Genomic DNA, 24,156 nt, shown 5'->3' on the forward strand with positions numbered 1-24,156 from the left:
CTTTTCTAAAGATGATGTTGGTGATTTGATCAGTTTAGATACTGAGCACATTCATGTAAGAGTATCATGTACAGTATCAGCACAGGAGAGGCTCTAACCTCAAAAGACTAATAGTCAAATATGACTCTATTTACTGAACCACTTTTGCAAAACAGCAATTCTATATTAATTCCCACACTGATCACCCACTTACTGTAACAAACTCTGAACAACATGCTGTCCCACAGACACACTGGCCTGTCCATTAATCCAGATTCATAGCAGAATCAGTGTCTGCTTCTATTCTCAAAAGCTAGGAAAAAGCTAAAATATGGAGTCCCTGCTGATTTCCTAAGCCTTTCAGGTTTTCTGTTTTTTTTGGTTTTTTTTTTCCTGGAGGACTGTCCCTGCAGTGGGGATGAATTCAGCAGGGTGTGGAATGCCCCATAATGGAATTTATACTGGGGAATACCACACATGGTATCACAACCTCATCCCTCCTGGTGGTTTCAGAGGGCGAGGAAAGGCTTGGAGCACAAATAGAGGAAGCTCTGTCTGCATTAATCTGCTGTTAGCTGGGCTAAGAGTGTGGGGTTTGGAAAACTAACCAACAGGAAAATGTCTCATGTATCCCCAACAGAAACAGTACTCTCCAGGTGGGAGTATCAAAACCATCTTCAGAGCCATGTTTTTTCTCTTGCTGCCTCCTGGTAGACCTTACCTGGCATCCCTATTCCCAGGGCATTATAAAAAGATTCCCTGTCACCTTTGTCCTGTTTCTAGCCAGGAAGCCATGTTCCTGCTGCACAAATGCCCTGCAATTCCTGTGAATTTTCTGTCAGTTTTCAAAAGAATATTTAGAAAATAGGGCTAAGGACTTTCATTTTTAACTAAAGCTGAGTTTGTTCTTTATCCTAACTTTTGGAGGTTTCAGAGCAAAAGCATTTGCTTTCCTTCTCTAGAAACAAGGGAGAAAGGAAAATGGGGTAATGTCTCCCAAAAATTTTCTCTCCTGAGACCACCAGCAGGGAAGGAAACACAATTTGTTTCTCCACATGGAGAAAAATAGGCATTTCACACGGAAGGCTTTACTAACCAAATAGACTCCAAGTCTAGTTCACCTTGCAAAAAGCAGCAAGTGCTCCTTAAGCTGCCAGAGCACGGGTCAGAATCACCTGGACTGGCAGCAGTGTTTTCACCTTCAGTCCTTAATCTAGAGCTGCTTCCCGGCGTGCTCTGTCCAGCAGCTGTGCCCCGTTCCCCTTTCTGCAGTGCCCTCTGCTGGGTACAGTGACCGCAGCCTGTGGGATCCTGCTGGCTCCCGAGGCACACACTGCTGAGGCCTGGGAGAGGATGCAGGAAAGGAAACGGGAGGATGGGAATGGAGAGTGGGTAAAACTGAAGATTTCCCAAGAAAGCTCAACTTGTGGGACCCTCAACTCCTATCACAGAAACTTCACTCACTGTGCAAATCTTCACACACTGCAGCTGAAGCCCATTTCTCCTGGGCAAGCCTTTCTAAGGCACTTCATGGAGCACCTCGGACCACTCTCACTATGGTTCACGTAGGGATGGTGTCAAACTCCGTAAGCAGCACCCTGACACTCTTGGCTTCTGCTGTCCAGGCTGGCAGGTTCACTCCATCAGTCTCCTCTGTGACTGGGAGTTCACCAACCCATTCGAGTCTTGCCAAGCTCTGAAGCTTTGCAATTGAATATTATTACCACATTCCTGCTCAATGAACACGACTTACTGGACGGACACTTTGTCAGCTGCACTACTCAGTCCATGGCAGACAGATTGCATGTGCACCTGCAGGATCTTTCTTTCCCCTGCGATCTTACAAAATTAAAAATTACACGAGAGTGAAACAGCTTTCCTGGCACATATACAGCAACCTTCGGCCAACTCTGTCTCATGTGAGAAACACGCTCCCCACTGTGCTGCATTACAGCTGTGAAGTGCTCTGCCCCAAAAGACACAGACGGCAGGACAAGGCTGCAGCAGCAGGGAGGGAGCTCGCTGGGTGCCCCGGGGGCAGGAGGAGGAGTTAAGAAGCTCTGAGCTGTACTTTTGGTTCTGATTTACCTTATCTTGACAGAGTTCAGCACTTCAAAACGCCTTTTTTGAAGAGTGGGGGGGAGGAAGGGGACTTTGTCCTGCCTAAGTAGACTTTAAGCTGGTAAGGGCAAGGCTTGGCTGTGCTACCTGTGTGAACACCAACAGTGCCACATCCAAACCAGCCATGAAATCTACTCCTGCATGGAGCATGCTGTGCCAAAGAGTGGCAATATTGCATGTTCAAATTCTAAGGGAAGTTTCAGTTCCACCAGTCCTTCATGCCTTTGCTTTACATAGTAAAGCAAATTAGCTTCTCCCAGCAGCCTATGCCAAATCTTGACTAAAGCTCTGTTGCTCAAAACCTGAGAGAGGAGTCTGAGCATAAAGTGAATCTCTGTGCAAGGTCTTAAAATTAATGGCATACTGCTTCTCCAAGTTCATGACAACTATTCTCCTGCATGACAGAACATAAGCAGTAAATTTTGGTGGCTAAAACATTGTCAGAAATGTCAAGATTCGCCCATTGTACACTGGCTGCACATCACTGTAAGGTGCTGTATTGCCATCAGGTTAAGTCAGTCTGTGATCACACATGATTTTGGAAAGAATATTTAGTCTCATAGCAAGAAATACATTCCCTCAACTTCATCCCAAAGAACAACTCACAAGGCATTGCCAGTCCCTCTCCCCTTAATCACTTGACAGAGACAATTCCTTTGCATTGTCACAAAACTTCGTGTTAACTACGGGGAAACTTCTTGGCCTTTAAAACCTGATGATTATTTAAGAAACATCCTGTTTGGAAGAAAACACACTTTACTGGGCCAGCTTAAGGGAGCCCATAAGACACTGGTGTGGTATTTGAGGTTTCAAATCTCCTTCTGGGTGAGCAGGAGAGCATTCCAAGTCTCCTGGACTGGCTGCTGGCAAGGTTATAAATATCTGGGATTTGAGCAGCTACTTTTAATTCTGATTACTCTGGAGAAAACCCCCGGGAAATTCTGCTTTAAGAACTCAAACCCCAGTGTAGCATCTTTACAGTCTTCTCAGTGAAAGAATCATAAGCTTCTCTGAATGTTTTTTGCACTTTGAGATTATTGGTGTAATATTTCGTCCTTTCTTTAACGTTTAATTTATACATTAAGTCCTCTTACCTCTTCTGTCCATGCTGACCTGCTAGCTCTGAGGAGAGCAGCTATTTTCACGTGAAACCTCCTCACAGTGGTTGCTGGTTTGCTTTTCTTCCCGTTCCCCCCCGCTCCCGCTTTGAGGCAGCTGCCATCAGAGCCTCATCCGTCACCTACCTCTAGCGTCCCCTGGCCTCCCTGGGGCCTCGGAGCGCTTCCGTGCTCGGATTTCCCCCGCAGCACCTCTCGACCCTGCCCGCGGCCACCGCCTGCTCCAACAGGGCTGTCCGAAAAAAAAAAGCAAAAAAAAAAAGAGTAAACCCAGACGTAGTCGGATAGAAAAAGAGAGGTTGAAGAGCATCCCCAGCGGCGGGGCATGGAGCCCGCGGGGCGTCCTCCAGAGGCGGCGCTCAGGGCCACACACACCTTGAGGAAAGCGAAAGTGAAGGCCTCATGGTTTCCGAGAAGGCGGGGAGGAGCCGAGCGGAGCTCGCGCTTTAAATACAAAGCCGGGGCCGATGCGCCGCCACAGAGCGCTGGAAAGGCCGGGAGCGCTGGAGGTGCCGCTCGCCCGCCCGCCCCGCGGCAGCCCCGGCTCGCCGCGGCGCCAGGCAGGGCCCCCGCCGGAGGATGCTCGACCGGCCCCCGGGGCCAGGACCAGGACTAGCAGCAGGACTGGGACTGGCAGCGTGTGCTGCGCTCCGGGGACGGCCCCCACCCGCGGCACCCCGAGGTAAGGGAGGGTGTCTGCCCCGGGGGGTCCGCGCCAACAGCGCCGTGCACCGAGAGGGTTCGGGCGCCGCAGCTCGATGAGCTCAGATTTTCGGAGGAGTCCTGCCAGATGTGCCAAGAGCGTGGTGGCTTCGGGAGTCTTTGCCCTTTGATTTTTTCTTTTTCTTTTTTTTTTTTTAAATACATTTTTTCACTCCCTTTTTGGCTCAGCGTCCGTGCTCGCACAGACCTGTTGTGCTGGTGTAAAACAGTGGGACAAGCACTAAAGGGAACACGCAGCGGGGGTTGCAGGGCCCCGCGCCGGCGGTGGGAGCCGGGGCAGCCCCGGGCCCGCAGTGTCCGCACGGCCGGGCCCCGGACCCCGCGGAAGTCTCCGCTCCGCAGCAATCGTGGCACCCTTGTCCCAGATCCCTGCCCTGGCTTTCGGGTTCCGAAGACTGGCGCGTCCTGTGCTTGCTCTCTGCGCTTTGGAAAGGCACTGCGAACTCTCGCTTGGCTCCCTACGGCTTCTGCTAGGGAGCCCTTTGATTTTTAGTTCACGGGCTTAGTGCTTATTTCTCCCCAGGGTGTCCTGAAACTGAATTTTTAACTTTAAATACTGAGCGATAATCCTGGCTCAGTAATTGGAAAAACTGGCATCAGTTTCCGTCTGCTGTGCAAAGCAAGCCGAATGCTACTTTCAGCCTGTTACTTACAGCTTAAGGATTTTATAACCCTCGTAGGTGCTTGAGGAAGTAATATGACTTAAATGAAACGAAACATCAAGTTGTTAAATTAGCACAGACAGGAATCCAGCGGCATACTTTCTTAGAAATTCTCATTAGCATGTTACCCTGAACTGTGAGACGGCTGAGGGGTTCATTTCTGAGAATCCTTCAAGGTTTCTCAACAAGCTGCTGCTGCAGATCTATATCTGACTATAGGGATAAATCCTAAAATCTATGCTTGCCAGTAAGGTCAAGGCAGCCAGCGGAGATGTATTGAACCACACTGTCAGAGGCAGACATTTCAGGCCAAACTCATTCCTGGTGCAGCACTGCTAATTCCTTTGAAGTAACACGAGGGATGAATTTAGTCCCTCATGTTGAAAGATATATCAATAGGAAGCAATTTAGATTGGGCCACTTAGAGTGCATGTGATACAAAAAAGAGAGAGAGACTGTGGAGTAATGCTTTAAGGGTTCACAGAGGTTGATTTGTATAAGCTAGTAGGTTGTAGCATTGCTGTCCCAAGGGAAACTTGGGAGAATGGAAATGGCCTTTTATGGCTGAGCCTCAGGTTAACAGAAGTGAGGAAAGAAGTTTTAGGATTACTGTGTAAATAGACCGTGTTACAGGCTGCCCCTCCAAGTTACACTTCAGTCACACTATGGAACCTCACCTCACTCTCTTCCCCAATTATCTGGGAACATAGCCTTCATCCTCTTTTTCACACAATGCATGCACCAAATAACAACTTTGTGTGCCGAGTTCTGACATTGTAGTTGGGAAGGCAGAAAAAATGGCAATTCAGTTCTAAAACCTTGTTGATTTGTTCTTTAAAAACTTGAGAATGGGAGAAGGTGTCCATGAGATGACTTTTCATTGAGAAGTCTTTTGAGTTGCTAGGCCCTGAAAGGGCTCATAGCAGGGAAACTTACTATCTTCTGTAGCTGTTAATGATCCTTGCTAAATATTTTTGGAGCTTTGGAGTTTGCCATAGCGATAGGCTGCTAATCTTGTCCAAAAGAGAGCAGTTGCTTGCCTGGTGTAAACTGGAAAATGAATATTTAATTATTTTATAATGGTGGGAGGTGTATCAATGGAAGAGTCGGTCATTCAGCGACTGCCGCCGCCTGTCCCTGGGGATGGATCTCACACGGTGTCTCTCCTTGGCATTTCAGAGTAGCTGCTGGAAGGCCGCCCTGCCGTAGCCGCTGACGCTATGGAAGACCGCATCCGCTGCTCTCGGCTGTAGGATGGTAGCGCACAGCAAGGTGTCAGCAGATAATGCACTTGGAGCAGACCCAAGACGGCTTCTTGACCCTCCGGCACGGGATCGCTCACAGGCACGAGGCTTCCAGGGCCCCGGCCGGCCCGGCACTGTGCAGGCACAGGGCAACACGCACTTCCGAACCTTTCGCTCCCAAGCGGATTTCAGTAGCATCACCCGAGCCAGCAGCCTGCTGGATGCCTGTGGCTTCTACTGGGGGCCTCTGACTGTCAGTGCTGCCCACGAGAAGCTGAAGTCTGAGCCCGAGGGCACCTTCCTCATCAGGGACAGCACACAAAAGAATTGCTTCTTTGCCATCAGTGTTAAGACTGCTACTGGGCCCACCAGTATCCGGATTAACTTTCAGACTGGGCGTTTCAGCCTGGATGGCAGCAAAGAGACTTTTGACTGTCTTTTCAAGCTGCTGGAACATTACCTAAGCTCCCCGAGGAAGGTGCTGGTTACCCCCCTTCGCAAGGTCCGGGTGCAGCCACTGCAGGAGCTCTGCCGGAAAAGCATCGTGAAGACTTTTGGAAGAGAGAACTTAAATCAGATCCCACTCAATCCTGTTTTAAAGGACTACCTGAAATCCTTCCCATTTCAGATATAAGTGCAGCATTAACTGTATAGGGACACATTAGACATGTGTAACAAAATCCACCTTCCTGGGTTTTTAATTATGTTTGACAGTGAGCAAACTTATTTTTGTAGCAGTTTACTGTACTTTGTGATGGAACCTGAACACTTGACTTCTTATGTTTACAAAAACTGTTTGCACAAACCTGGGGTTTTAAAACCCTGGCATAATTTTTCTGCCAAGCAGAATGTTTTACTGTTTTATAATATTTTTAATGATATTAACATAATAAACTTTATTGTCACCGTTTTTAAAAAAATAGCATCTCTGGTTTTAGTTTTAAAGGCTCTGGCACCTATCCTGCTGGCAGATTAACTGCTTCACTGAGTGTGTAAGTGCAGACTGGTCTCCACATGGTCCTGCTTCTTTGCCCTAGCAAATTAGTCTGTCTTAGTGCTGGTCCAGCAGGCAGAGGATTCCTGCCTGCAAAAGCCTACAACAAAAAAGGGCAAGCAAGTAGAAAATATACTCAGGGTGAATCTGCCCAGGAATCCACCTCTCTCCTAAATCCATGAGAGTAGGGACAATGGCTTAAGACTGCAGTGGTGCATAGTTTTTGACAGAGTAAATCAAACCCTTGGCTGAGCAAGCTGCACCAACACTGGTTTGCCTTATTTCTGTGGAAAGGTGCAAAACCCTAAGCTAGAAGATGTTGCTGTCTGACATAACCAAACCCCATGAACCTTGGTGGGGAAAAATAAAACTGTCCAGAAATGCTCTTCACACACTTTAAAAGTTTGTGAATCCTGTATCATTGTGGTGCATTGGGGAAAGGATAGCTTAGTTCCCTTTGAAAATTTGCATACACAAATGGCAAAGATTCAGACATCCTTACACATAAAAAAGATGTTTCTCATCTTAAATTCCTCCTGATCTACAGAGCAGAGATTTGACATGTTAAAAGAATCTATGACAGCTCCATGACAGGATCCAGAGAACATAAGCCTCTATATTTGCAGCTGTAGTTTCTAGTGGCTAAACTGCATTCAGAGAAAGTAAAACTACATTAACTGTTCTGTTTCCATCTGCCCATGAAACACAAAAACAGTGCCCCCAGAAACTGCAGCTGTGAATGACTTGAAATGCCTGATTTGGCAAAGTGTCACCTGCATTATGAGAAAGTGATTCTCCTCTCCCCCAAGCATTTCCTGAAATCCATGAAAAGCTGACTTAGAAAAACAGCTGAACCAAATCACTTCAAAGAAGGCACAGAGTCTTTCACAGAAATGTGCTTTATCAGCCCAGATCTACAGGGCTTACAGGAACTGCAAGCAGTAAATGAAGTAATCTTCAGAGTTTGGGAGATAAAAGGTCTCTCCCCCTACTGTAATTCACATTCCTTTTAAAGATAAAGCCACTTTTAGGAGACACTGAGTGTGTGTTCTATAGTGATCCTACTACAGAACTGAATCATTTGTTTAATATTTACCAAATCAGCTCTTACTTCATTGATATTTCTTTGGAATGAATAGGTTTCCTCCTCAGACATGACTAAGGATCACTCAGCAGATTGAACATTATGAAAAAAGGGAAAAAGAACACACAGGCAGTATCACGTGGATTTCTGATGTGTTGCTTCCCTAAAAATGTTCTTTGGATCAGTCCTAAAACGGCAGAAAGCATTTCTGCTTAATTCTAAAGCTGGAATTAGTTGTCAGATGATGCATTTTCCCACAGCAGCTGCAAGGATATAAATTTGGGAAGTAGTGAATGCTGTGCTATGCAGCAGATAGGAGACTGGAGCAAAGCTACTGCCTGAATGTGAATAGCATTGTTAAACTGGAAGAAAAGTCTTTGTAGGGTGAAGGCTGCCAGACTGGTTTGCTGTCAGGAGAGATTGTTATCCCTTCCCCATACTCTTTTTTTCCCAGCTCCACACTAGTATCTTTAACCCTTCAGGCTCTGAACTACTGGCTCTTGCCCTGCTATACAGAAGAGTGCCCACATGACATTACTGGTAGAACAAGCACCATGTAACTTAGATGGTTCTCTGCTACCTCTGAGAAAACCAAGCAAAACTAGACCTAGATATAGAATAAGGGGCTTCCCACTGAGAGGTGTGGAATGAAAAGCATAAGAATTGCGTCAATTTCATTTTCTTCTTGGCAGAAACAAACTCGTTTTCTTTCTCTCTTCTCTTGCCTTAGAGTAAGTTTAGCAGAAATAAGCCATATCCTCCCACATGAGACACCTAAACATCTTCATTTTGTCTTCAGTATGAAATGCAAATATGGGACAACTCAGAAAAAAATTTATAACCAAACTATAAATAAGGACAAGAAGGTCAGAGTTTTACAAAATGTCTCTTAAGAGGAGACAAAGCTGACTTGTATTTTTAAATTACATTATCTTTACCTGAATTAATTTTCTTCCCCTTCCTTTCCTTCTCTCTTTCTCCCTAGTATACAATACAGTGGCCAGTGAGATCCTCCTTCTAATAGGTATATATGGGTTGCTCCAATGCAGTAAGGAAATGCTAACCATAGGATGTGTGTTCACAATATCACTCTGACTCTCCTTTTATAAGAGCAAATGAAGGGCTCTCTAAAATGCCTGCTTACCTGTGTTCACTGATTTAAGGGTGCTGTCACATCTAAGGAGCACAAGCAGGAATTTCCTGAAGATTTCTGTAGTAATTTCAGCTGTCAAATCTCTCATCCTCAGTTTTAATAAAGCAGTAGCAAAGTCAAATAGGGCATTTGCAGTACTCTGCACCTGAAGTAATAGAAACATGCAACAGATTTTACTCCCTCCTGCTAAATAGTACATGAAGAAGACTGATGATTCCAGTCCCTTTCCCTCACCCAGTTCTTTCCTCTGACCTTCTGGCCGTGGCTGAAAAGTAAGCAGTCAATCTGTTAAAGGCCTATGGGAGAATTTGAGCCACGCTCAGGAGCCCAGCAAAGCTTTAGAAGAGGCTGCAATATTTACAGTTAGTGGGGAAGGAACAGCTTTTGGATAATGCCATTTGCAGTGTGGCTGTGTCCCCAGAGCAGCAGGGTGGGCTCTGAGCAGGGCCCTGCTGGACCCAGCCCTGCTCCTGGGGCTGCACAGGCTGCAGGACTGAGGCCTCCTGACCCTTTAGGCTGAAACACGTTTTATGTCCTGAGTAGTTAAATCACATACAATGCAACAGCTGTAAAACACTAATGAGCAGAGCAAATTAATAGACCTGTAGAAATTCAGAAAGCTGTTTATTTGAGCCGTGGAGAGTTCCTGAGTGCTCAGGAGGAGGAGGAGCTTGAACGCCAAGCAGGGCCCGTGTGGTCACACTAATTCTGTTATGATTGAAGTCATTTACAAGAAATGAGGCTTCAGCTGCAGTCAGCACTGATGCTATTTTCAACAGACAAGAAAAAAAGTGTCCCCTAGGGCAACACGTTGCCCATATCTAGCCATCAATACTCTTCACCCTGCTGGTACTGAACCCTCTGTGGAACAGCACATCCACCTCCTGAGCCTTCTCACATCCAGGGTCAGCCCTTTCTGCTGTGCAGGGCTGGCATTCAGGCCCTGGCTCTTCTGCCACCCTCCATTCAGTGCCAACAGCTGTGAGAGCAATGTATTCATTCATTGATTCCACTGATGTGAGACAAAGGCAGTGTAACAGGGACTTATTTTGGACTCTACATGGCTTTCTGTGCAAAGTGGAAGCTAAAAACTGCCCGTGCCCTAAGTTTCCAGGAAGTTTCTCCCAATTGCCACAAAGTGCCATTCAAGACTTTTCATTGCCTCTGACTTGTCATACTTCTGCATAACTCAGATCCTGTCACTGTTTCTGTAGTTTTCATCCACAGCTGTTTCCCAGTACAGCAGCCAAATTTGCAACACCCTAGTCTAATTTGCTCCTTGTGTCACCATGGAATAACAGAAACATGGGCCAGCAGGAAGTGTAAAGAGAAGCCCAACTTCTCCCACACAAACCACTGCTCAAGCAGGGCAAAGCAGCAAAAGCCAGAGTCAGAATATAAACTCCTGACTGACAGACAGCTGAGTTACCCACATGCCAGAAGTATTTCCCCTCTGTCTGCAGCACAGTGACATGCTTTGGATGTAGCTATTGAAGGCAAGAATGATAGATGATTGTGCATAGCAAAACAATTCTCTCTAGACTTCAGCTATGAGAGGAGCAGATACACTGTGAAGATGGAATATCAGCCAAACAGAATAAAACAAATAACTAGCTGCACCATAAGCCCCATTTGCCCAGTTTCTTTCCTTCTGTTCTTCTTTTTAGCAAATCAAAGTAGGATCACCTTTCTGTTGTAATTTTAATCTCAATTACTCTTAATTTCAGTTATTCTTTGTAGCTCCCAGCCAAGTAAAAGAATGGTAAATCTGGTCATCACTCCTAAAGGGATACAGGGGATACCATCCAAATATCTGTAGCAAAATTTTAGGTCCACTGAAATCAATTACCAGGGAATGACTGACTTCTCTGCAGATAGTTTTATTAAATAACAGTATCTTTTTAAAATTAAATGCAAGAGCTATGATTGCATCACAAAGATTTCTTACTTGATAGAGCCTCAACAAATTCACAGGCTGAGAATGCTCTGTTTTGATGCTGTGTGTACACAAGGTTGTGTGCAATTTCCTACCTCTGTTCCTTGCAGCTCTGCAGAGCATTTGCAAATCAACTCTGTGCCCTTCAAACTGAAACTGCCCTTCAAACCAAATTTTCCCCAAATCAATTTCCCTACAGCAGAAACTATTTATTACTGGAATTTGAGTCAGATTGAACTTTCAGGCTGAGATTTTAGGTCTCCTCTCTGGGATTTGAACAACTTCTGGTTTCCAGTCTGAGCACTGAAAACAGAAGATAAAATATTGTCCCCAAAATGTTACAACACAGACTTGACTGAGGCTTACAGATTTTGTAATTCTCAGTGTAATAGTCTCATTTGGCTATTTCTTGACCTGCCTGTGTACCATCACTGTTCAGACAGTCTAGACAGATCTGGAGGTGGAGCTGGTATATCCTAGAGACTCATGAAACTGAAGTAGGATAGGTATTATTTCTAACCTTATCATTAGGATAAATTTGGAAGATAAATCTGCTACCCAACAAGTAAGGTTAGCAGCTATTTTCTTAGCTCTACCCAGATAAAAAACAATAAACCTTTTTGCTAGACTTTTCCAGCATCTATTCTACATACACAATCTGCTCAGAATAGCTTTGACAAATGTTTCAGAAATTATTTCGTTTTCTGTCACACTTACATTCTCAGTTGCTCTCGCCAGGTCAGTTGTTCACATCAGCTAATTTAAACAGCTGAAATAGATTAAAATCAGAAGCTTTCAGAAAGTTAAATAAGTGCCAGGACCTGCCAACTAGATGCCCAAAAGACACTGTGTGAACCCTTCCTCATATTTCTCCCTAGTTCCCAGCAAGGCCAGCTATACAAAATAAAATTAAGTGAGCCATGAAAGCTTTACAAGTGTTATATACAACTGCTTTCTGTTTAAAATAAACTGAAACTACATTTCAGTACCTCAAGCCTTTTTCAGGTTGAGATAGGATCTTCCCTTTACAAGTACAGAATATTCTTTATCTAATCTCTCACAGTCAGTCAACAATTATGTGATTAACGGTAAATCCACCCTGGCCTAAGACTAAATGTGTTATGTATAATTCACTCTCTTATGCAAATACAGGTCTTTTTGACTTGAAGAAACAGAAAATATTATGGTTTTGTAGGAAAAGGAGAAAATTCTTGTCAGTCAATGTCTGTACAACTGGCAGCCAACAGAAGTTTTTCACATTACAACAGCATAGTAGTCCTGAGCACAAGTATACTCCTGTAGCCCAAGCTCTGCAATGTATCATGTGCCTGTTACCTCTTGTATGTGTTCAGCATGCACCATATTTGTGTAATTATATGCAAAGTAGATGGTGCCTTTCTTAAATAAAAAAATTCAGTTCTAGTATTCTCAGGCCAGTACATTTGACAATGTAATTTTGATTTTCATACAAGTTTCTGGCTACTGTAAATTTTCTCATTACTGTTGCTCCCAATAAGCTGAGGCTGTGTCAGGCTGAGCTGTGATCACCATACCATCAACCTGCTGTTCAACCTGAGTTTGCTACAGTTTTCCTCTCTAGAGGTGCTGATTACAAAGGTTTAGGTGTACAACGGCATTTACAACCAATATTGTTGAATATAAGCCCAGCTGAAGCCCAAGGGCAATTGTATATAAAGGCTAAACACAACCCACATACACATTCCAAGCTGGCATAATTTGAGTGAATTTATGAGTGTGTGTGTAATTCCATGAATGTTGCAGCTTGAGTGTTGGTCATTGGTGGAACAAAAAAACAAACAAAAAAACAAAAAAACAAAAAAACAAACAAAAAAAAAAAAAAAAACCAAACCAAACTGCAGGGCCAGCTTGAAGCAAGTGCCAGGTTTAACTTAGGGCCAGCAGACTTCAGAGTCTAATTAAAGGGGTCTAATTCAATCTCTAGTGAAATCAACAGAACTGAGTTGAAAAGTAAATTTGGAAGGAAATCTTTTCTTTCTAAAGAAAAATTCTGTGTGAAATATGGGAAGACTGTAGCGTGCCAGAGCAAAGCATTCTGGAAGGCTGTGAAATTTTGGAAGGAGGCCCTGTATTTGAGAGAGCCAGATAAACTATGAGCTGGGTTTTGAAAGAATTGCATAGGGACAAACAACTGCAAGGGGATCCAGGTGGTCCTCACAAGTTCTCTTGCCAGCTCTAATCTCCATTGCAAAAATGAAGTCCCAGGTGCAGAAACAGTTCTACACCTAATTTAGAGTTTCTAACTCAAGAATTCAGGCCTGTTAGGTAATCCAGCAAAGTCCAAAACTGCTCATTCTCCATTGACAACAGGGAAAGCCTGAGCCTTTTCTGAGGACTTTTATTATTAAGAAGACAATTATTTTCCATACAATTTATGCTACTGTTAGTACAAATTTTTAGAACTTGAATTGACTGCAAGTCAGTTTTAACAGCCTCTAGTGCTAGAGGTGTAATGAATGCAGTTCCTTTTATAGAAGCTTAATCCACATTAAGGGTACAATTAAGATAATGTGCTGATTGAAGAGGAAAAAAGGAAAAGGAAGAGACACCTTTAAAGCACCTTCATAAGGAAGCATCCTTTTAAATAACCATTAGCAAAATATTTATGAAACTCCCCCAGTCTGAGTCATAAAGTGTTTATGTAGCAGGCAGATTATGAAAGTAGCTTGGTCTCAGTAGTTCTAAAACATACAGAAGTGGCTGGATTTTAACTACTCTCTGTTGGGTTATGTGATCATTTGTATATTTGTACTAGGATGGCTCTGGCCAAAAGTAGCTCAGAAAGTTCTTCAAATTAACGCCTTGAAAATTTGTTGAGAATCTAGAGCCTTGACCTGTGGAGACCATGTGGTGCCACATCAAAACTAATTAAGAGAAAAGAAATTAAATTCAAAGTAAGAGTAGGTACAGTCCACTCACTTTAATTTTCTGCAGGTTTTTCTTTTAGTTAAGTTGAAGTAAAGATTGTACAGTAAATCACTAGTGCAACAGGCACTGGCATTCAAACACAAAGAAAACAAATCCCTTCCTTTTAATTCAAATCCATCCGGCTTCCCATGATTTCCTGTTCTCCAGCACAGTTCAGTTCCTAGGAAGACTTGCACAATGCAAATATACTGTTGCCTGTGCTAACAAAATAATTGACCTGCCGTGAAAAAGCTGGCATAAATATTATCTCCTCCTCGTAACTACTAACAGCTAAATTGCATGTGGTAATCCTTTTTGCTATTAATGGCATTTTAAACAGACATAATGTTTAAAAATCTAAACAGAACAAACAGTAGCATGCCCTATTCCATGCAGGATGTACAATAAATGACACATTTACTGTAAAACAACTATATCAGCACCACCACAGCTAAAGAACATATCTCACAGTCACAGCCATCTAAATTTGCTGGTGAGATATGATTCTCTGGGAAATTAAGGGCTGAGGAGGGAAAGAGCATAATCAAACAATTCTTTCTAATGTTATTGGACTGGGGGGGGAGGGGAGCAACCATCTTTCCACTGAACTCAGTTTCTGCTTTATGAATCAATTCATGTTTTCTACTCTATATATTTCAATACAAAGAGGTCTGAGGAGGATGAACTAGGGTTCAGTTTTACTAATTTTATTGTAAGTCTAAATGAAATTAATAGACTCATATGATCAACTTTTAGCTCAGACAAGCAAACACTAGTCTTGCTTTGGAAGTACTCCAGTTTGTGACCTTTGGCTCAGCCACTTTAGGAAATGGAGTTGATAACCCAGGAGTAAGTCCAGGAAAATAAATTAAGCATCTGGAAACTGCATAGGAGTGTGCTTAGGAGAAGGAATAAGAATTTAACAGTGAAAAAATAAAATACAGAAATATTCCTGGAGCAATGACTAAATCACAGGATTTCTCAGGCACAGGGAGCAACTGAAGCAGCAGCCTGCAGACCTCCCCTGCTCTCTTCTGCTCAGCCAGAGATGCCCTAGGGACACCCCACTGTTGCACAGCCTTCACAGGCCACAGTGCCTTCCCCTCTGCCACAGAAACCTGTGGAGTGCAGGACCTTCACCTCTGAGGGAGGCAGTAAGGACTGAAATCAAATCCACTCCTGGCACTGGATCTCTTTGGCCGCTGAGGGAAGGAAAATCTTGGCAAATACAACTACTACATCAGGACTGTCATGTTGGATTGTGAAATGCTGTGAAAGGCCAAGCCCATCCATACACTTAAGACAACCATTTCCCAAGACCAAAAGGATGAAAAGGAGAACTTCTCAAGAACTAACTACTTCCATAAATCTCTGATCAAGAAGGGGATGTTTTGCTATGGATCATAGAGGCAGCAAAAGCAGAACTGGGTCACACATGTACACAACAGGTGCACTCCCTCCTACGACTAGGCAAGAGTCTTGATTTCAGTACAAAGATTTACTCACTGTGTGGCCCATCACATAACATCACCTGGCCTGCACCAGTCAGTTCTGCCTGTGAAATGCTTGTGTAGCTCTGATAGTAACAGAAACAGGGTGTCAGTACTGACAGAAAATTCAGGAGTACAAGAAAGTCAGAAGTGCTTCTTTGCCAATTCTTGCACAGACAGAAAGTGCATGACCTAATTCAGGAGAATCAGTTTGCAGATCAGAACATTAGCCTTCCATTTGCCATTTCACCAATAATAAACTTGAATGTGGTGGCTCTTGTATTTCAGGAACTTGCCATTGCTCAGTTGCTTAGAGTCTCTGTTCTGATTTTTAGCACTTGATATGAGTAACACTGAGATTTCTTTTCAGGATTTTGCTCTTTCCTTTGTTTTATTTTGACAATCCCAAAGGACATAGCTAAAAGCCATAGTCATATCTGGGTCAAGATTTTCACATCTGATTATTGAATCTCTTGGGAAAACTATCTGCCTGGAATCAGAGAGAAATTAATGTATTAATTTCCATTAATATAGTATAATTCTAATAGCTGGATTTTTGATCAATACCTAGCTACAGTTCTTGTGGAAAGGGGCTCAGGTGCTCTGCATGAACAAATAGGGCTTTGCAGAGAACTTTCTACAGAGGCAACACAGGGGAATCATGTCACAACCTCATTCTCTCTTCTCCACCATTTGCCTTCTCTTCAAACCCATGACACTTAAGGAGTATTGGCACTCACAGACAATCTGGGGAATAGGAGCCCTCTTAAAAAAACCTCTGCTGGCTTCAGAAGCCTTGTAAAACTCCAACATGGCAAGCAAGCAGCAAGTAAGCGATAGGAAAAAGTGACAAGTGTGGCTGTCCTGACTCCTTCACCCTCAAAAAGCTGGAAAATACAGCAGTAGGGGAAGGCAATCACACCCTTACCCATAAGTAAAAGTGGAGGATTTCCCTCCTTTTCCCAAGGTAAAATCTATAAGGAAACTATTGTGGCATTTCCCTGTGTGTCTCCTCCTGTGTGATTTCCAAAATTGCTGTTACACAAATTGTGGAATCTGCCCTGTCCCTTTCAGTGGGAAGGAGCAAGCACAGACTTGCTGCAGCTGGATGACAGCAAAGGACACAGGTAGGCAGACTTTATCACCCTGTGTCATTACTGGCACGAGTCAGAAGTTCTGTAGTACAGGAGGAGCTGGTTCTGAGCCAACCTACTCAGGCTCTCAGCAGGCATTAGTCATTTTGATAATGGTCTAAATGCAGCCACCCAGTTACTGCTTGGCAAGCTTGAATCTCTGCCATGTGCACGCTGATAGAAAGCGTGCCAGGCACCCGTGTCAGCTGAAAGATACGCTGCCAGTGGCTGGGGGAAACAGAGCAGGTGGGTGTGGTGTGAGCGCACAGAGACACGTGTTGGGCCAATGAATACACTCAGGTAAGTGAGAACCAAAGCAGACACTGCTGGACTGTTTGCAAGTAATAATGGAAACAGTTACCATTGGGAAAGTGGTGCCTGTTCACTCGTTAGGATGTTGCTAGGTGAAATTTTCATGATTTTCGGTAAAATGGTGATTTGTTACACTTTGAAGTCTTTACTTGGTAGAGCAAATGCATTTACTCATGGAAAGTGAAAAGGGATCTCATTTCATCCAAGGAGCTACATGGTAATTCCTTTAACCATTCACACATGGCAGATCCTACTCCTCTTTCTAGCTGTATCAGATAATTCTTTCCACTTCCCAGATAAACACTGCAGTGCCCTCAGTCTGTTCCTGTCACTGTGTGGTTGATAATCCAAGCTGAAACTGGTAAGCAGGTTAAAAAAGCTCTGACAAACCAGACTCATCCATACTGTTTATGTTGTTCCCTCCCTTTACCTTACTTTACCATTAAAAGTGTTAAAGGTAACCTGAAGGACTTAGACCAAGCAGCTGGGACCCTTAAGAGCCAGTATAACCTTTCTTTGAGTTGCTCTAAATTAAAACTGCTCAAGTCTGATAAGTAAAACCAGTCACAATCCATATTTTGCATTTCTGAAAGTGAATTTTTTCTCCATAATTTTATCTTTTTTTTGTGAGCCAAAAACTAGAAGGCTGCTGGCTGTGTATTTTGCATGATAGAAACAATGTAGACAGAGCATTTGTAAAGAGCTCAAGAGTGTGGCGTCACAGACAGCTGCAACAATGCAGCAGCTTCCCCCTCAATCTGGCCTTTCTCCATCCCCACTCCAGGCCCACCGAATCCTATGGGGATCCTTTATGGTGGCTCTTGTGACAAGACAACTTGTTATTTTATCAGTCATATCACAGTAAGGAGAAAAAATGGCTAAAAAAAAGTCCAAGAAATGTTGGAACTGGTGCAAGGCAGAGCAGGAGCACGTGGCTGGAATGAGCCAGGTCCTGTTTGTTTACAAAACTTGCAAACCCATCATGCAGAACATCAATAAAAGACAAACTTCTCATTCCAGACCAGAGTCACGGGACAGCTATTGCAGGAACCTGCTGTTGAGTTTGGCAGAATCAGACTGGAAATAAAATGCTGAACTGAAAGCACATACCCCATAGCTGAGAGAAATATTTCAGTCTATTAATAATTTGACACATAGGATAAAAAAACATGTAAAGTGGCTGACTTTGCTAATTCTGCCACAGAAAATGCCTTTCTGATATGAAAATCCTGAAGAAAAGTTGAGTACAAATGTACTATCTCTTAATTCTCCAGGACGGGTAAGTTAAAACTTTAAATACAAAATTTAGATTTCATAGCAAAAAACCAAACAACCCAAACCCCAACCAACAATCCCAAACTAAAACAAAATAGCTGTAATTAGGGCTGAATACTTATGGAGTAAAATGAAAGACTGCCCAAGAGAAAAAAACTTGTCACTGACTAATCAAAGAATATTTCAAATTAGGCAAAATTCTCACTGAATTTGCTGCAGAAAGTTGACAGTGACCACAAAACTGATTTTCAAAGAAATCTCAAAAAAAAAAAAAAAAAAGAAAGAGTTCTTCCTAAAACATAAGAAATTTCTTTTGTGCAAAAAGTAGTTGAGGGGCTGGAGGAAAAGCAGCCAGTTTTATTTGGGTAATCACCCAAATATTGGATTTAATTTGTGATTTCATGGGTAGGGTCACCAGATGTTAACTTTACACAAACCATGCTCTTCTCAGGGGAGAGCTGCAGCTGAGTAAGAGCCCGAGTGTCTGATCCAAAAACTGTTGGCAAGGGAGAGAAAGTTTCCAATGATCTGTGGAGGTCTAGATCTCAGAAGAGGAAGAAATAGCAGTGCACAAAGAACCAAAGCCAACAGCAGGAACATGCAGGGGCTACCACAAGGATTCCTTTGGATGACTGGTACATACACATCATCACTGCTTCAAAGAAGGCATACAAGACAATACTGAGTTCTTGGAAAAATGGGAAGAGGAAGGAAAAAAGGAGGGGAAAAAACAACAGTAATTTTTAACTTACTGGAATCCAAAATTATTTCCACAGAAAATGTGGTTGGTTACTATAATTTGGAAAATTTTTGCAATCTGCCTGTTGGTGATTCCTTGAAATGAAAGAGCAGGCCTAAGGCCAGTAGGCTTATTTTCTTGCACAGGAACTGTTAAGTCCTTTCATCTTGCTGCAGAATACTTATTTAAAACTTTAACTTTCTCAGTGTTTGAATCATACATGAGGTAAGAGAGTACCTCTGTGAGAGCAACCCCTCAGGGCAGTAGTTAGTTTCTCCCTGGAGGATGTTCTTCCCACTCAGGGAAGCAGCAGGGGCTGTGGGCTAAGCTGGGTGCTGAGCCTGCTGTGCTTTGGTTACTCCTCATTAAATCCACGGCATGGATTTAATGAAGGCTAGAGGGAGAACGAAAGGTGCCATAAACCAACTGCTCTGCTACAACACGGTCTCACCTCAACTCACTGTAATAGAATCAACTCTTGGCAAGGCTGGGGCAGGACAAATTCACTTTTTCACTGTTCACTGCCTAGCAAAGTGCTTCTGTGCCACAGAGATCCCTGCCACAGTCATGTGTCTCTGCCTGTAGCAGAACCTGGCACACCTGTGCTTTCTGGAGCTGCTTCAGATGCAGCAGGCACAGCACCGAAGAACTCAGCTGCCCTGGGAAACATTGAGGGAATACACAACAGGGATTTATTTGTTCCCACATATTCACAAAAAACACCAGCTCAATCTGCACCAGAAGCAAATCTGAAAGAGGATATTATGGTGTATATCAACAAAGTGTTCCCAGGCGTAGTTCTGGAGAAACGATTACTCAGCTAGTAAAAGTATTTTAACTAGATTTGCACAGCTCTTGTCATATATGCTCAAACATGTCTGCAGAGAAGCATTCAATGTGGCACATGCACGTTGATGTGACATGCTCTCTGCACACCTGAATTGTCCTGACAGTGCTGTAGCAGCAAAGGCTGCTAAAACAGTTGTTTTTAAAAGAGGTACAGGAGGTCAGCTCAGCACGAGAAGTGACTGTAACTTTCAGTAAAGTGCCCGTTTAGTGAACCGAGTCTGGGATTCGTTGTGCTTTTGTAGTTCAAAGGGAGCGTCTCTCTACACGTTTGGCTTTTAACACCATCCCTCCATGTGATTAAAGAAAGCCACAAGAAAGAGGTTTCTACATTATTATCTCTTCCTGGAAAACAAACCTGTCTGTTTCCCCGAAGTTTGCTGGTACAGAATTATGCAGCTTTAAAGGCAGCCAGACATTTTGGCTGCCCATCCACTTGCTTTCCTTGCAGCTGTCATTATCTCTGTTTTACTTTACCTGAACTTAACAACCCCTCACTCCCTTTCCTCCTCGGTTTCAGTAACTCTTCAAAATGAAAATCAATAGTGCTCCTTTTACTCCAAAGTACAGCCTTTCAGATCATCACGTCATATCGTGCAGCAGCTGCTTGGAGCCTGTGTGGCAGAAATAGCCCTTGGATGAAGGGTTTCCAGTAAAGAAGCTGCCTTTTTCTAGCATTTCACTCTTAGCCTTTTACGTTGGTTTAGATCAACACTGGGTTTTTCTCAAGGGATTCAAGTGACATGTTGGTGGCATGGCTAAGAAAACTCAGAAAGCTTTTAAAAAGTATTTCATCTAAGAGACACTAAATAAACAAAGATCTGAGTCAGTGGATTACATTCCTGTCAAATGGTCATTGAATTAAAACAAAATTACCTCAAACCTCTCAATAACAGAAGAGTTGCATGTGTAATTTAAGTTTCTGTTTTGCTTTTAACAGGATTGTAAATGGATTATAGTAATCCTACTTCTTTTTAAGAAAGTTGTCCTTATGACAGATACATGAAAGGCCTCGGGAAACCCCCCTCCCTCTTCCTCTAGAAGTGTCAGGTTTGCGAGGAAGAGATGGTATTGCAAAAGTCTGGACATAATGTAACAAATTTTCCCAGCAGACAGGGCCAGACCCTCACACCCAGAGGATCCAGGGAGGTCTCCCTGGTGCTGCTGTGCAGGTGGGTGGCCTGGGCCCTCCCTGGAAGGGAACAGCACCGACTGAAAGACCTGAGCACTGAAAGTGCTACAGCTGACAGTTCTCATAATCCAAGTTATCTGAAATACCAGATCACTTCAGAGACAAGCCAGGTTTCTGTCAGCCCTGTGGAGAAGCTAACTTCTATAAACTTCTAAAGGAGCTCACAGTATAAGTGACACATGGAAAAGCTGAAAGTGGCATTTCTGAGAAACAGGGTGACAGGGTTGTGGGCAAAGGACTGCAGCAAGGCAAATGTTTGCATTTGTTTTTTCTTGGGTGTTTTTTTAAAAGAAAATTGGGAATATTTTATATATATATATATATATATATATATATATATACACACTACAAATGGAGATGACTTTGTGGTGAATTGTCGTACCATAATATAAATGCAACTAGTTGCCCCTCTACTTTGTCCTTGTAAGATACATATTGGCATAACTGTCCCTTTGGCCTGTCCATGGCACAGAAGTCACCTTGCTAAATATTTCTCTTTTCCCCTACCATCAGCTAATGTGGGCTGTTGCCTTATGTTTCATTTGCCTTGTCTGTTGTAACCAGAGTGAACTCTCAAGAGCAGAAATAGCAGCTAAAGACAGATGTTTTAGTCTTAAAAAATATCAAAAACTTTCCTTAAAGGGACTCATCTCTTTTAGTAAGATAACTCAATGCAACACTGATACAACATAATTTATGATTAAGCTATTTTTGGTTAAAGATTTCTAAGAAGACATTGTTATAACTTTCCTTTTCCCTAAGAGTATTCTGCTGCTGTGTAGAGGAAACCTTGGTTTATAAGCACAGAGCTTGAAAAACAAAGGGCAAAACCAATCAAAATTCACAAGTGTGCTATTTGGCTAAGAAGCCGCCTTGTGACAGTCACCACAAAATCTTCACCATCATTCCCAGGCTAAAAAATGTTCTTATTGAAGAACCCGTACTATAAAGAGCCCTGAACACTACCTTATTTACAAGGAGGATCCCAAACCCCAGTGAAATTGCCCCAGTCCATACTGGGGCATTTCAGGATGTCACATAATTTCAGTAAAAAAAAGGCCTGGTGAGAACTTGATTGCAGATTTAGACATGTGTGTCTCTCTCTAGGGTTGGTAAATCAGTGAAAAATACCTATCAGTCTTGGTCAGAGAATGGGCATCCTTTTCCTTTTAGAGACAGTTGCATCCTATAGGAACACTGCAGCTGAGGGTATGTGAAAATTTTGCTGCAGCTGCATAGTGACCTCTTTATAACCTTCTTTCTGCCTGCATGAAGGACCAGGCAGCAGCTGTGTCACTCAGCTTGGATTTTATGGTTTCTTCCTTTGCATAACCCCAGACAGGTTTTCCCCCCATTCCACAGAACTGCAGCTGGTTTTGTCCCAACTCCCTCCTCCTCACAGCCCCTTCCTGTGCAAGCAGACACCCTCATCATGATGGCACCATCAAACAGCAGCAGCTATGACTACATGGACTGCATTTGCTTCCTTCCTTCCCTCCCTCCCTGTGGCAGGCACAAGAACCCTGGATCTCTCTCTCTCTCCCCTATTATGGTGCTGCCTGGCTGCCCAGGTAATACCTGGTATTTTACTGGGTTTGCAGTGTCTTCTATGGGAAGAAATGACAGAACAGAAGCAAGTGTCCTGCAGGCTAAAGCTGACTCACAAGGGCCTTGGCTATTGTAGTAATGTTTCCCTAAGTCCAGAGAAATGAGGCTGAATTCCAGATGGGGTGTCCAGGGAGAGTACAGACACTTCATCTTTGTCAAGCAGATGGGAGAAGGCTCAGGGTTGAAAACAAGAGAAAGAAAGAGCAAAGTTTTCTTTAGCCTGCACACAGGGTGGCTGTGTGATCTGAGATCAGAAATACACATAAAGCTAGAGACAGATGTAGCAGTAAGTGACTTGTTGGGTGTCTGTTCATTCAAATCAGAATTACTCTACAGTGCCCACAATCCATTAGAGACAGAGTGCTTTAATTGAAAATAATCTGGTGAGAGAATTATTTAGCCCAGATGTGTGTGGATGATGAGCAGGAGTTCCAGGTTCCAAAATAGCCCCATTAAAGCTCACCAAACTAAGGAAGAATCTCTCTGGTGATTTCTGCCAAATGCAGGACTCCAAAGCCACCTCATCTGGCAGCCTTCCAGAACTGATGTTCACTGAGAGTAATGATTCATATTTACACTGTTCTTCCTCAAAATACAGGGGAATTTTGAAGCATATCCAGACATGTGAAACTTTTATTTAAGCAATATTCTCATTGCAAAGCATTTATATACTGAGAATTCCCCCCTACTTCCGGAGGTAACTGCAACATAGAAAGTAACAAAATGTATCCCAGTATTCTGCAGCCCAGTCTGACTGGGGCAGAGCTGAAAAGCTTCTTGTTGGAAGTTTTTAAGATATAGATTTTAAGATGAATCAGGACTTAATTCCGGCTATTTTCAGCCCACATCCAAAATTCATGCCTCACTGAATGCCATCCAGTGCTTCAAAGATAAGCATTTTGAGTAAGTGCCACCTTCACCAATGCTAAAAAAGTACTTTATTTTTGACTCACATTTTACTTTCTTCCTATACTCAAATTCCCTGTTCTAATCACCATTTCCAGTTAACCCTTATCCATTTCTGGAGATCTATACTTTCACTAGTTGGAGAGCAGAAACACTGGACTTAAGCACCAGAATTTCTCAGTAATGAAACAAGAGTTTGCTTTATGACCAAAAAAAACTAGATTGGAAAAAATGTATCCTCTGTGGAACTGACTCAGTGTGATGGAAAGTGGCAGACATACTATTGATAGTATTGTTCTTCTCAGGTCATCCCCTGACAGGCTTCTTCAGTGCTGCAGCACAAATTACAGGAATTGGCAACAGCCAGACCCACAATCCACATCTCAGCAGCAATAACAAGGTTCAAAGGTGGATTACACATATGCCGATTATGGGAAGAAGGAAATTGATTCATTATTAGAGAATGGAGCATTTTATACAAGCTCTGTTACCAGGAATATTCAGAAATGTATTGCTGCAATGTCCCCCTCAGAACTCACATCACTCACCTATTCTAGAACAGGAAGTGAATGATTTCAGATTTTACCTCATGCACACTCATCCTGTCCCCATGCCCAGGTGGGCACTCACAGCACCCAGCAGCCATCCAGCCACAGCACTTTGCTGAGATGCCTGTTCTGGCTGGTTGCTCATTC

At 43.3% G+C, this 24,156-nt stretch overlaps 2 protein-coding genes across 9 annotated transcripts in view; one reads left to right on the forward strand and one right to left on the reverse strand.

Moving 5' to 3' along the window:
• CLEC16A (C-type lectin domain containing 16A) overlaps positions 1-24,156 on the reverse strand; it is a 139,299-nt gene that overhangs the window by 21,036 nt on the left and 94,107 nt on the right. For 5 of the 8 annotated variants that reach the window (XM_084216759.1, XM_084216760.1, XM_084216757.1 and 2 more), the window contains 2 exons: positions 9,070-9,223; positions 3,345-3,450 (listed from right to left, as the gene is read on the reverse strand). The gene's annotated coding sequence lies outside the window, so the exon portion shown is untranslated. The remainder of the gene's footprint in view (positions 1-3,344; positions 3,451-9,069; positions 9,224-24,156) is intronic. The other 3 variants (XM_084216761.1, XM_084216758.1, XM_084216762.1) reach the window with 1 other exon arrangement.
• SOCS1 (suppressor of cytokine signaling 1) lies at positions 3,709-6,747 on the forward strand. The gene is made up of 2 exons (XM_084216767.1): positions 3,709-3,900; positions 5,783-6,747. Exon 2 carries the CDS (start codon positions 5,858-5,860, stop codon positions 6,479-6,481), a length of 624 nt encoding a protein of 207 aa, XP_084072893.1. The 5' UTR covers positions 3,709-3,900; positions 5,783-5,857; the 3' UTR covers positions 6,482-6,747.

The sequence above is a fragment of the Fringilla coelebs genome (genome assembly GCF_963513975.1).
Source record: "Fringilla coelebs genome assembly, chromosome: 16".
NCBI classification, from domain to species: domain Eukaryota; kingdom Metazoa; phylum Chordata; class Aves; order Passeriformes; family Fringillidae; genus Fringilla; species Fringilla coelebs.

Bases quoted from the DNA above. Each gene is read 5' to 3' on its own strand.
- SOCS1 (XM_084216767.1), top strand. From the start codon at position 5,858: ATGGTAGCGCACAGCAAGGTGTCAGCAGATAATGCACTTGGAGCAGAC.